The sequence below is a fragment of the Schistocerca piceifrons genome, chromosome 6 (assembly GCF_021461385.2).
Source record: "Schistocerca piceifrons isolate TAMUIC-IGC-003096 chromosome 6, iqSchPice1.1, whole genome shotgun sequence".
In the NCBI taxonomy this organism is placed as follows: Eukaryota; Metazoa; Arthropoda; class Insecta; order Orthoptera; family Acrididae; genus Schistocerca; species Schistocerca piceifrons.
In genome coordinates this window covers 128,999,902-129,013,890 of record NC_060143.1, presented here as the reverse complement: position 1 = coordinate 129,013,890, position 13,989 = coordinate 128,999,902, and the positions used below count along the sequence as shown (strand labels likewise).

The 13,989-nt window shown below is 39.9% G+C and overlaps 1 protein-coding gene across 1 annotated transcript in view; it reads right to left on the bottom strand.

Moving 5' to 3' along the window:
- Positions 1–13,989, bottom strand: part of LOC124802705 (ubiquitin carboxyl-terminal hydrolase 20) — a 185,593-nt gene that overhangs the window by 145,422 nt on the left and 26,182 nt on the right. Inside the window, exon 5 of the mRNA XM_047263658.1 lies at positions 10,782–11,035. Within this exon, the coding sequence (XP_047119614.1) occupies positions 10,782–11,035 (254 nt within the window). The remainder of the gene's footprint in view (positions 1–10,781; positions 11,036–13,989) is intronic.

The window sequence follows — 13,989 nt, the reverse complement described above, 5'->3', positions numbered from 1 at the left end:
AGCAGCACCTATTAGATGGAGGGGGTCTGACAGCCGATCACTTCCAGTCATTCCGTGAGGAAGAAGGTACACGGCTCGTGTTGTCTGTCGCTCAACCATGCCTAGATGGTCAATACCACGGTTCGATCGTGTCCGCATTGTTACTTTGTGCCAGGAAGAACTCTCGACAAGGGAAGTGTCCAGGCGTCTCGGAGTGAACCAAGGTGATGTTGTTCAGACATGGAGGAGATACAGAGAGACAGGAACTGTCGATGATGACTCGCTCAGGCTGCCCAAGGGCTACTACTGCAATGGATGACCGCTACCTATGGATTATGACTCTGAGGAACCCTGACAGCAACACCATCATGTTGAATACTGCTTTTCGTGCGGCCACAGGATGTCGTGTTACGACTCAAACTGTGCGCAATAGGCTGCATGATGCGCAACTTCACTCTCGACGTCCATGGCAAGGTACATCTTTGCAACAAGGACACCACGCAGCGTGGTACAGATGGGCCCAACAACATGCTGAATGGACTGCTCAGGATTGACATCATGTTCTCTTCACCAAAGAGTGTCGCATATGCCTTCAACCACATAATTGTTGGAGAAGTGTTTGGAGGGAACCCAGTCAGGCTGAACGCTTTACACACACTGTCCAGCGAGTGCAGCAAGGTTGAGGTTCCCTGCTGTTTTGGGGTGGCATTATGTGGGGCCGACGTACACCACAGGTGGTCACGGAAGGTGCCGTAAGGGTTGTATGATACGTGAACGCCATCCTCCAACTGATAGTGCAACCATATTGGCAGTATACTGGCGAGGCATTCGTATTCATGGACGACAATTTGCGCCCCCATCGCGCACATCTTGTGAATGACTTCTTTCAGGATAACAACATCGCTCAACTAGAGTGAGAAGCATGTTCTCCAGACCTACCCTGTCAAACGTGCCCGGAATAGATTGAAAAGGGCTGTTTATGGACAATGTGACCCACCAACCACTCTGATGGATCTACACCGAATCGCTGTTGAGTGGGACATTCAGGACCAACAGTGCCTTGATGAACTTGTGGATAGTATGCCACAACGAATACAGGCATGCATCAATGCAAGAGGACATGCTACTGGGTGTACAGAAATCTGGACCACCACTTCTGAAGGTCGCGCTGTATGGTGGTACAACATGAAATGTGTTGTTTTCATGGGCAATGAAAAGGGCAGAAATGATGTTTATGTTGATCTCTATTCCAATTTTCTGTACAGGTTCCAAAACTCTCACAACCGAGGTGATGGAAAACCTTTTCTGATGCCTGTATATACATTTAAAATCTGCAGTGGGACACTGCCAGTGTCTTCCATCACTTGACTTGCAAAGAAATGAACAGAAATACAATAAAATTAACCAGAGAGAGGAAAACTATAATTTGAACAATAATTTCTGGCAAAAATTAAGCTTGGCATAGGATAAACACGAAATGAAAAAATTAGGATCAAAGTGAAAGAAAAAGTTAATCCGCTATAGAAGGAATAATATCATCTACACTGCATAATGTGAGATTCTCTGCCTCCATAACTGAGTGGTTAGTGCAGCAGAATGACACATAAGGGGAACAGGTTTGCTTCCCGGCTGGGTCGGAGATTTTCTCCACTTGGGGACTGGGTGGTGTGTTGTCTCCATCATCATTTTATCCTCATCAACACACAAGTTGCCAAAGGGTCATTCCATGTCAAATCAAACAATTGTACTATATAATTTGAACCATGACTTCTCAGATTTGGATGAATTTTTTTTTCAGGTAATGTACCCACTAACACTAGTTAAAAATTGAGATTTCAAATTTTTCTGATCTTTGGTTTTTGAGTTTCAAGGGTTTAAAAATCAAAACAACCTCTGTTTTTGATCAATCGATGATTGTTTAAAGTGCTGTAGCTCAAAAACTATACAACCTAGAGAGCTCAAATTTGCACCATTGTTTTCCTCTAAAAATTCCCTTCAATTTGATGCGTAACATGACTATGCTACCTAAATCTGAAAATTTTAATCTATTCCAAAAAAACATTTTTTGAAATTTCCAAAATACGTACCCTCGGATTTCTTTATAAAAATGATATGTGTTGTCCAGTCTAACTGACTACATGCATGCAAAATTTCAAGACGGGATCTCAATGGGTTCTTGTATAAAATAATATTTTACTACCGCAATACACACTAGTGAGGTAAAAAGCAGACTATTTCTAGGCTATGAATACTAAGGTAGGTCTATGTAATTCTAACAAACTTAATTGTGTTAGCTTTTTTATGCAACATTACCCTCTTATTGTTTGTTAATTCATTAAATGATATAGTGTTGTTTTACTTTAAATGTTCATGATTCTTTTAACTATGCATCATAAGGAAGTGAACACATTTTAATTTGTAATATACATGCTACAAGTTAAAATTTTGAATAAAGCCACTCACCTTCATCCTTAGTTGTAAATGGCAGATATTATCTTTTTCTTGGTTTTCCAGTATTATTTGTAATCATTTACAACAAGTTCCTTATATCTGAAATTGGCATATAAGTAATTTAACTTGGGAAAAAGATTAACTTGTTGATATCTGCATGGATAGAACTGTATTTCTAATACCAATTGGTATTTACAAAGTTAATACACATGGTATTTATACAACTTAGTGAGGGTAGGTGTAACATAATTTAAACGTGCTTCTTTTATGATCTTTTAAGATATTTTTCCAAAGCAAGAGAAGACAACTTCATTTCTTTAGCACTTAAAGTGTAGGTTCTTCCCGTAGCTGTTGTTGGATTCGCTGTTAGTAAAAGAGTATTTCCTGGTACATCTAATATATCTCTTGGCTGTGGATAGTAAAAATACTGTGGATAGTAAATTTATTCAGTACATGTCAATGTATTTTTCTTCAATGCATCCTAGCCACCAAGAGTCGTCATATGCTACTGTCACAAAACCAGCAGTAATATTTTCCATATGTGACGGTGTTATTTGGTTCAGTGTTGCCACATATTCAAGAGACTCATCCAGACTAAAACGATAAGGCTTGACAGTAATTTGACTCTCTGTGCAGGGTTTATGTGAGTGAAACTTCTGTGTTCCCACAATCGCTTTTGAGTCACGAAACCACGGAAGTAAGTATCCTTTGGTCAGTTCATAGTCCGCTGTTGTGCAATATTCAAAGTCAATGTTTTTTATGTTTTCCATGGCAAATACATAAAGTGATTTGGGTGTTAAGATTTGGCAATCTGATATGAAGACATACTGCAGATGTTTTAGTTTTCCCTCCCACTTATAATATATGATGAAAGGATGCAGTGTAGCTTCCCCGTCACATCAAGGTGGCCATAAGTGAGGTAGTAGCCAAAACTAGAGCCTTGACCCTATATGAAAATCTCACGTTTTTCTTATAATAAAAAGTGAATGTCGTACAAAATTGTAAGATTCTTAAGTTGTTATTTTTTTATATATTTTATTCTCGCATTAAAATATCATTTAATGAATTAATAAACAGTAAGAGGGTAATGTTGCATAAAAAGGCTAACATAATAATTTAAGTTTGTTAGAATTACATAGGCCTACCTTAGTATTCATAGCCTAGAAATAGTCTGCTTTTCACCTCACTAGTGTGTATTGTGGTAGTAAAATATTATTTTAAACAAGAACCCATTGAGATCCCATCTTGAAATTTTGCATGCATTTAGTCAGTTAGACTGGACAATACATACAATTTTTATTAAAAAATCCGAGGGTATGTATTTTGGAAACTTCAAAAAATGTTTTTTTGGGAATAGTTTAAAATTTTCAGATTTAGGTAGCATAGTCAAGTTACATATCAAATTAAAGGGAATTTATAGAGGAAAACAATGGTGCAAGTTTGAGCTCTCTAGGTTGTATAGCCCCCCATGAACCATGGACCTTGCCGTTGGTGGGGAGGCTTACGTGTCTCAGCGATACAGATAGCCGTACCGTAGGTGCAACCACAACGGAGGGGTATCTGTTGAGAGGCCAGACAAACGTGTGGTTCCTGAAGAGGGGCAGCAGCCTTTTCAGTAGTTGCAAGGGCAACAGTCTGGATGATTGACTGATCTGGCCTTGTAACAATAACCAAAACGGCCTTGCTGTGCTGGTACTGCGAACGGCTGAAAGCAAGGGGAAACTACAGCCGTAATTTTTCCCGAGGGCATGCAGCTTTACTGTATGATTACATGATGATGGCGTCCTCTTGGGTAAAATATTCCGGAGGTAAAATAGTCCCCCATTTGGATCTCCGGGCGGGGACTACTCAAGAGGATGTCGTTATCAGGAGAAAGAAAACTGGCATTCTACGGATCAGAGTGTGGAATGTCAGATCCCTTAATCGGGCAGGTAGGTTAGAAAATTTAAAAAGGGAAAGGGATAGGTTGAAGTTAGATATAGTGGGAATTAGTGAATTTCGGTGGCAGGAGGAACAAGACTTCTGGTCAGGTGACTACAGGGTTATAAACACAAAATCAAATAGGGGTAATGCAGGAGTGGGTTTAATAATGAATAGGAAAATAGGAATGCGGGTAAGCTACTACAAACAGCATAGTGAACGCATTATTGTGGCCAAGATAGATACGAAGCCCACACCTACTACAGTAGTACAAGTTTATATGCCAACTAGCTCTGCAGATGACGACGAAATTGAAGAAATGTATGATGAAATAAAAGAAATTATTCAGATTGTGAAGGGAGACGAAAATTTAATAGTCATGGGTGACTGGAATTCGAGTGTAGGAAAAGGGAGAGAAGGAAACATAGTAGGTGAATATGGATTGGGGCTAAGAAATGAAAGAGGAAGCCGCCTGGTAGAATTTTGCACAGAGCACAACTTAATCACAGCTAACACATGGTTTAAGAATCATGAAAGAAGGTTGTATACATGGAAGAACCCTGGAGATACTAAAAGGTATCAGATAGATTATATAATGGTAAGACAGAGATTTAGGAACCAGGTTTTAAATTGCAAGACATTTCCAGTGGCAGATGTGGACTCTGACCACAATCTATTGGTTATGACCTGTAAATTAAAACTGAAGAAACTGCAAAAAGGTGGGAATTTAAGGAGATGGGACCTGGATATACTGACTACACCAGAGGTTGTACAGAGTTTCAGGGAGAGCATAAGGGAACAATTGACAGGAATGGGGGAAAGAAATACAATAGAAGAAGAATGGGTAGCTTTGAGGGATGAAGTAGCGAAGGCAGCAGAGGATCAAGTAGGTAAAAAGACGATTGCTAGTAGAAATCCTTGGGTAACAGAAGAAATATTGAATTTAATTGATGAAAGGAGAAAATATAAAAATGCAGTAAATGAAGCAGGCAAAAGGGAATACAAACGTCTAAAAAATGAGATTGACAGGAGGTGCAAAATGGCTAAGCAGGGATGGCTAGAGGACAAATGTAAGGATGTAGAGGCCTATCTCACTAGGGGTAAGATAGATACTGCCTACAGGAAAATTAAAGAGACCTTTGAAGATAAGAGAATGACTTGTATGAATATCAAGAGCTCAGATGGAAACCCAGTTCTAAGCAAAGAAGGGAAAGCAGAAAGGTGGAAGGACTACATAGAGGGTCTATACAAGGGCGATGTACTTGAGGACAATATTATGGAAATGGAAGAGGATGTAGATGAAGATGAATTGGGAGATATGATACTGCGTGAAGAGTTTGACAGAGCACTGAAAGACCTGAGTCGAAACAAGGGCCCCGGAGTAGACAACATTCCATTGGAACTACTGACGGCCTTGGGAGAGCCAGTCCTGACAAAACTCTACCATCTGGTGAGCAAGATGTATGAAACAGGCAAAATACCCTCAGACTTCAAGAAGACTATAATAATTCCAATCCCAAAGAAAGCAGGTGTTGACAGATGTGAAAATTACCGAACTATCAGTTTAATATGTCACAGCTGCAAAATACTAACGCGAATTCTTTACAGACGAATGGAAAAACTGGTAGAAGCCAACCTCGGGGAAGATCAGTTTGAATTCCGTAGAAACACTGGAACACGTGAGGCAATACTGACCTTACGACTTATCTTAGAAGAAAGATTAAGGAAAGGCAAACCTACGTTTCTTGCATTTGTAGACTTAGAGAAAGCTTTTGACAATGTTGACTGGAATACTCTCTTTCAAATTCTAAAGGTGGCAGGGGTAAAATACAGGGAGCGAAAGGCTATTTACAATTTGTACAGAAACCAGATGGCAGTTATAAGAGTCGAGGGACATTAAAAGGGAAGTAGTGGTTGGGAAGGGAGTAAGACTGGTTTGTAGCCTCTCCCCGATGTTGTTCAATCTGTATATTGAGCAAGCAGTAAAGGAAACAAAAGAAAAATTTGGAGTAGGTATTAAAATTCATGGAGAAGAAGTAAAAACTTTGAGGTTTGCCGATGACATTGTAATTCTGTCAGAGACAGCAAATGACTTGGAAGACCAGTTGAACGGAATGGACAGTGTCTTGAAAGGAGGATATAAGATGAACATCAACAAAAGCAAAACAAGGATAATGGAATGTAGTCTAATTAAGTCGGGTGATGCTGAGGGAATTAGATTAGGAAATGAGACACTTAAAGTAGTAAAGGAGTTTTGCTATTTGGGGAGCAAAATAACTGATGATGGTCGAAGTAGAGAGGATATAAAATGTAGACTGGCAATGGCAAGGAAATCGTTTCTGAAGAAGAGAAATTTGTTAACATCGAGTATAGATTTAAGTGTCAGGAAGTCATTTCTGAAAGTATTTGTATGGAGTGTAGCCATGTATGGAAGTGAAACATGGACGATAAATAGTTTGGACAAGAAGAGAATAGAAGCTTTCAAAATGTGGTGCTACAGAAGAATGCTGAAGATTAGATGGGTAGATCACATAACTAATGAGGAAGTATTGAATAGGATTGGGGAGAAGAGAAGTTTGTGGCACAACTTGACCAGAAGAAGGGATCGGTTGGTAGGACATGTTCTGAGGCATCAAGGGATCATCAATTTAGTATTGGAGGGCAGCGTGGAGGGTAAAAATCATAGAGGGAGACCAAGAGATGAATACACTAAGCAGATCCAGAAGGATGTAGGCTGCAGTAGGTACTGGGAGATGAAGAAGCTTGCACAGGATAGAGTAGCATGGAGAGCTGCTTCAAACCAGTCTCAGGACTGAAGACCACAACAACAACAACAACAGCTTGTACAGTTTTTGAGCTAGAGCATTTTAAAACAATCATCGATTGATCAAAAATGGAGGTTTTTTTGATTTTTAAACCCTTGAAACTCAAAAACCAAAAGTCGGAAAAATCTGAAATTTCTAATTTAAACTAGTGTTAGTGGGTACATTACCTGAAAAAAATTCATCCAAATCTGAGATATCAAGGTTCAGACTGTTAGTTGATTTGAGATGGAATGACCCCAAAGTGACATCAGTTAAAAGGAGTTGTACCACACGGGTGTGGTTTGTAGCCTAGCCACGTGCATAATCAGTATCAATAAGAGTTTAACAAAAAAGGGACACACTGATGTATTTTGTTCACTAGTCGAACAAGCTGAGAAAATACTAATTCTGAAAGGCATATGGGCATTCAACACTAATTTTCAAAATGCAAATCTGAACTGCAATTGCAGGTGGCTGTGTAGGCAGTTTAATTCGTTGATGTAACATAGCAGAAGGTTCAGATGTTTTGTGCAACACAGGTAACTATTTTGTATAAATCAAATAGAACACAGGAACAGGTAGAGATTTCAAATCGCAACTGACAGGAGAGGAAGCTAAGCGCCAAATACTCCTATTAATGACCACTACTCAAGTGAGAAGGAGAACGCCAACCCTGCAACATAGAACCTAAACAGATGTATACAGAGCCACCAGTTCCCAGCCTTGTCCTGTCAGTATAAATTAAAATCTTCAAATTACTCCAATTAAAATTATGATGGAAAACATGTTACCTTATTAGTTAGGGTAATTTTCTATTCGATGTTAATTTGAGAATGCTCTTAACTACCAAAGACTGTCTTGAAAGGGTCCCAGGTGCAATCAAAATAAGAGAACAGGCGTGATTGGTGTTGTAAACAAGGAACTATCTACACTCCTTTGGTAACTGATAAATCAATTACTTCTCAAAATCAGAGGACATCGTCAAAAGATTGTAGTTTAAGGTTTTGCCTTACTTTTCATCTGTTTGCCCCCTATCCATTTCATTTCTATTTCTTTCCATTGTAATATAATAGAGGGAAACATTCCACATGGGAAAAATATATCTAAAAACAAAGATAATGTGACTTACCAAAAGAAAGTGCTGGCAGGTCGATAGACACACAAACAAACACAAACATACACACAAAATTCAAGCTTTCGCAACCAACGGTTGCTTCGTCAGGAAAGAGGGAAGGAGAGGGGAAGATGAAAGGATGTGGGTCTTAAGGGAGAGGGTAAGGATTCATTCCAATCCCGGGAGCAGAAAGACTTACCTTAGGGAGGAAAAAGACAGGTATACAGCCGCACACACACACATATCCATCCACACATACACAGACACAAGCAGACATTTGTAAAGGCAAAGAGTTTGGGCAGAGATGTCAGTCGAGGCGGAAGTACAGAGGCAAAGATGTTGTTGAAAGACAGGTTAAGTATGAGCGGCGGCAAATTGAAATTAGCGGAGATTGAGGCCTGGCGGATAACGAGAAGAGAGGATATACTAAAGGGCAAGTTCCCATCTTCGGAGTTCTGACAGGTTGGTGCTGGTGGGAAGCATCCAGATAACCCGGACGGTGTAACACTGTGCCAAGATGTGCTGGCCGTGCACCAAGGCATGTTTAGCCACTGGGTGATCCTCATTACCAACAAACACTGTCTGCCTGTGTCCATTCATGCGAATGGACAGTTTGTTGCTGGTCATTCCCACATAGAAAGCTTCACAGTGTAGGAAGGTCAGTTGGTAAATCACATGGGTGCTTTCACACATGGCTCTGCCTTTGATCGTGTATACCTTCCGGGTTACAGGACTGGAGTAGGTGGTGGTGGGAGGGTGCATGGAACAGGTTTTACACCGGGGGCGGTTACAAGGGTAGGATCCAGAGGGTAGGGAAGGTGGTTTGGGGATTTCATAGGGATGAACTAAGAGGTTACGAAGGTTAGGTGGACGGCGGAAAGACACTCTTGGTGGAGTGGGGAGGATTTCATGAAGGATGGATCTCATTTCAGGGCAGGATTTGAGGAAGTTGTATCCCTGCTGGAGAGCCACATTCAGAGTCTGATCCAGTCCCGGAAAGTATCCTGTCACAAGTGGGGCACTTTTGGGGTTCTTCTGTGGGAGGTTCTGGGTTTGAGGAGATGAGGAAGTGGCTCTGGTTATTTGCTTCTGTACCAGGTCGGGAGGGTAGTTGCGGGATGCGAAGGCTCTCCAGCAGGGATACGACTTCCTCAAATCCTGCCCTGAAATGAGATCCATCCTTCATGAAATCCTCCCCCACTCCACCAAGGGTGTCTTTCCGCCGTCCACCTAACCTTCGTAACCTCTTAGTTCATCCCTATGAAATCCCCAAACCACCTTCCGTACCCTCTGGATCCTACCCTTGTAACCGCCCCCAGTGTAAAACCTGTCCCATGCACCCTCCCACCACCACCTACTCCAGTCCTGTAACCCGGAAGGTGTACACGATCAAAGGCAGAGCCACGTGTGAAAGCACCCATGTGATTTACCAACTGACGTGCCTGCACTGTGAAGCTTTCTATGTGGGAATGACCAGCAACAAACTGTCCATTCGCATGAATGGACACAGGCAGACAGTGTTTGTTGGTAATGAGGATCACCCTGTGGCTAAACATGCCTTGGTGCACGGCCAGCACATCTTGGCACAGTGTTACACCGTCCAGGTTATCTGGATACTTCCCACCAACACCAACCTGTCAGAACTCCGAAGATGGGAACTTGCCCTGCAGTATATCCTCTCTTCTCGTTATCCGCCAGGCCTCAATCTCCGCTAATTTCAATTTGCCGCCGCTCATACTTCACCTGTCTTTCAACAACATCTTTGCCTCTGTACTTCCGCCTCGACTGACATTTCTGCCCAAACTCTTTGCCTTTACAAATTTCTGCTTGTGTCTGTGTATGTGCGGATGGATATGTGTGTGTGTGCACGAGTGTATACCTGTCCTTTTTCCCCCTAAGGTAAGTCTTTCCGCTCCCGGGATTGGAATGACTCCTTACCCTCTCCTTAAAACCCACAACCTTTCATCTTCCCCTCTACTTCCCTCTTTCCTGACGAAGCAGCCGTTGGTTGCGAAAGCTTGAATTTTGTGTGTATGTTTGTGTGTATCGACCTGCCAGCACTTTCTTTCCATTGTAATTTATGTAATTTATATCTATTTGCATAATCTAAGCTGTGTTGTCAATTTACTGGTCTATAATAATATTCCAAACATTTCTTCAGAATTAGAATTTCACCCACTGATATCTGATATTTGATATTTGATTTCGATTCTCTTCTGTTTCTTATAGGGCTCTTTCTCCATACCATTAATATCTTTTTACCTGCTTCTGATCTAAATTGTGCACCCTTCTAGTCTCAAGTGGGAACAAAATTAGTAACTACAACTCTTGATTTCACTTAAGCATCCTACCTTTTTGTTCCAATGGAAATTTTAAGCAAGCACAAAATGCTCAACATTTCTATTGATATTGCTCAGCATTTAAAGAGAGATCTTATAAATACACCTCGAAGAACAGAACAAAATTGAATGAATCTCCAACTGAATTTCAATCAGTAATAAATGAATACTAACGTTTCTGATCCCATACAGAATGGCAGAAGGTACAACATATCCTGGACGGCGAGAATGCCACATCTCCTGGATTAACCTGTGGTACGATCGTGAAAGACCAGGCTTCTTATCACCAGAACCTGTTGTGCCTGTGCGACTTGTCACAAAGGCCCCACAGTCCAAGAAGAACTGTGTCAGCGGTGGTGTGTTCGACAGAGCTTGCAGTGCAGCATTCATGTAACATGTGTTGCCGATATTCTGCAGACCTGTGAGTCCTGTGGAATCCACAATTTCAATATTAGCAATGATATAGAAGTTTTCTGAATGCAACCAAATTTTGGCATGTTGCTTTAAAACTGGCTGCATATAGCTTCAATGATTATGAAAAGGCTACATTGTTAATCACCATAAACATGACACACTAAGTTGCAGACACCCACAATCACACACCCGCGCGCGCGCGCCCACACACACACACACACACACACACACACACACACACACACACAACCACTTTTTCCAGCAGCTTGAGGTAAAGCTGCAGGAATAATGGTCGCGCGCGCGTGCGCGTGTGCGTGTGCGTGTGCGTGTGCGTGTGTGTGTGTGTGTTTTCCTTTGTTTTCTGAAGAAGGCTTTGGTCAGGAGCTTAGTGTGAAACAGCCTTTTCGTTGTGACTGTTTGCAGGTCATCGTGTCATCTTTTAGGTGATTAGCAATCAATCCTTTTTATAATTGTTGATATTCCAATCTGGACTTTCCAGTGTTTGATTGCATATAGTTTTAATAATTTAAGAACATGTTACTGAAGTCATATTTACAAACATGAGGTTATTTACAAGAGCATTTTGGTGTCATATAATGACAAACTGGTAAGTACTATCATCAGTTTCATATTAATCAAAATGCTAATGACATTACTTTGCAGACATTAAACAAACCAAAGAGTATATTCTTTACAAATAATACACAATGAAAACTAAAACTACACCAAATGATAAAATGCAACATAATGCTCGTAAGAAGGTTATTGGAGCCCATCATGTCCCAGGTCACCACTCTGGATAAGAAGAAATTACTCACAAATGAAATTGAAAACAAAATTAAGAATGTAAAGGAAAAGTAAGTATTACTATCTGCTGGCATTACTCTGTCTTTAACCCAAGATCATAGCCAACTGTTATTGCTTTAGAAGCACTATAAATGGTAACTACTGAAAGACACAACTAGTAAGCAGTGATGTAAAAGACACACAAATGGAATTTTGCTTTCTTGCCATGGTGTATAATATAAAGTAGCACTTGTTAGTCATACAAGCTCAGACATAAGTAGCAAGGAAATAACACATTAGCACTTTGAATTTATTTTGTTACAATAATAAAAGTTGGTCTAGTGGCAAAGCATGTGCCTGAAAACTGAAAGGTCACGGGATCAAATCCTGGGCGGACTACAGATTTTTTTCACTTCCCAATGATGAGCTTAGCCAGATTCCATGTTAAACTATAGATCCCATTTCTCCAGTTGTATAACTGGGGTAGGTTGTGATATGAAAAAGTGGCATTCAAATAAAAGACTTGCACCGAGGCATTGAGCATTACAAAATTATTATTATTATTATTATTATTATTATTTCTCTCCCCTCTCAGACGCTGCGACTGCTCAAAAATGGAAAGTGAGGCAGACCTTGATCAAGTGTGACTTCCTTTTAACTATACGGAATATGTTACATTGCATTTAGGAACTTTCGGGTAATTGAACATGTATCAATAATTACAGATTTCTGTAGTTGTATATATAACTTTGGATGTAGCTGTATTGCATTGATGTACTGGTGGATATTGTGTGGTATGACTCCTGTAGTTGAAAGTATAATTGGTATAAATGTCAACTTTATCCTGATACCACATGTCCTTGACTTCCTCAGCCAGTTGGATGTATTTTTCAATTTTTTCTCCTGTTTTCTTTTGTATATTTGTTGTATTGGGTATCGATATTTCGATTAGTTGTGTTAATTTCTTCTTTTTATTGGTGAGTATGATGTCAGGTTTGTTATGTGGTGTTGTTTTATCTGTTATAATGGTTCTGTTCCAGTATAATTTATATTCATCATTCTCCAGTACATTTTGTGGTGCATACTTGTATGTGGGAACGTGTTGTTTTATTAGTTTATGTTGTATGGCAAGTTGTTGATGTATTATTTTTGCTGCATTGTCATGTCTTCTGGGGTATTCTGTATTTGCTAGTATTGTACATCCGCTTGTGATGTGACCTACTGTTTCTATTTGTTGTTTGCAAAGTCTGCATTTATCTGTTGTTGTATTGGGATCTTTAATAATATGCTTGCTGTAATATCTGGTGTTTATTGTTTGATCCTGTACTGCAATCATGAATCCTTCCGTCTCACTGTATATATTGCCTTTTCTTAGCCATATGTTGGATGCGTCTTGATTGATGTGTGGCTGTGTTAGATGATATGGGTGCTTGCCATGTAGTGTTTTCTTTTTCCAATTTACTTTCTTCATATCTGTTGATGTTATGTGATCTAAAGGGTTGTAGAAGTGGTTATGAAATTGCAGTGGTGTAGCCGATGTATTTATATGAGTGATTGCTTTGTGTATTTTGCTAGTTTCTGCTCGTTCTAGAAAGAATTTTCTTAAATTGTCTACCTGTCCATAATGTAGGTTTTTTATGTCGATAAATCCCCTTCCTCCTTCCTTCCTGCTTAATGTGAATCTTTCTGTTGCTGAATGTATGTGATGTATTCTATATTTGTGGCATTGTGATCGTGTAAGTGTATTGGGTGCTTCTAGGTCTGTGTTACTCCATTTCACTACTCCAAAATGAGTAGGTCAATATTGGTATAGCACATGTATTTATAGCTTTTGTCTTGTTTCTTGCTGTCAATTCTGTTTTCAGTATTTTTGTTAGTCTTTGTCAATATTTGTATTATCTATTCCTATTTTTTGTCTGTATCCTAGATATTTATAGGTATCTGTTTCTTCCATCGCTTCTATGCAGTCGCTGTGGTTATCCAATATGTAATCTTCTTGTTTAGTGTGTTTTCCCTTGACTATGCTATTTTTCTTACATTTGTCTGTTCCAAAAGCCATATTTACATCATTGCTCAATACTTCTGTTATCTTTAGTAACTGGTTGAGTTGTTGATTTGTTGCTGCCAGTAGTTTTAGATCATCCATGTATAGCAAATGTGTGATTTTGTGTGGGTATGTTCC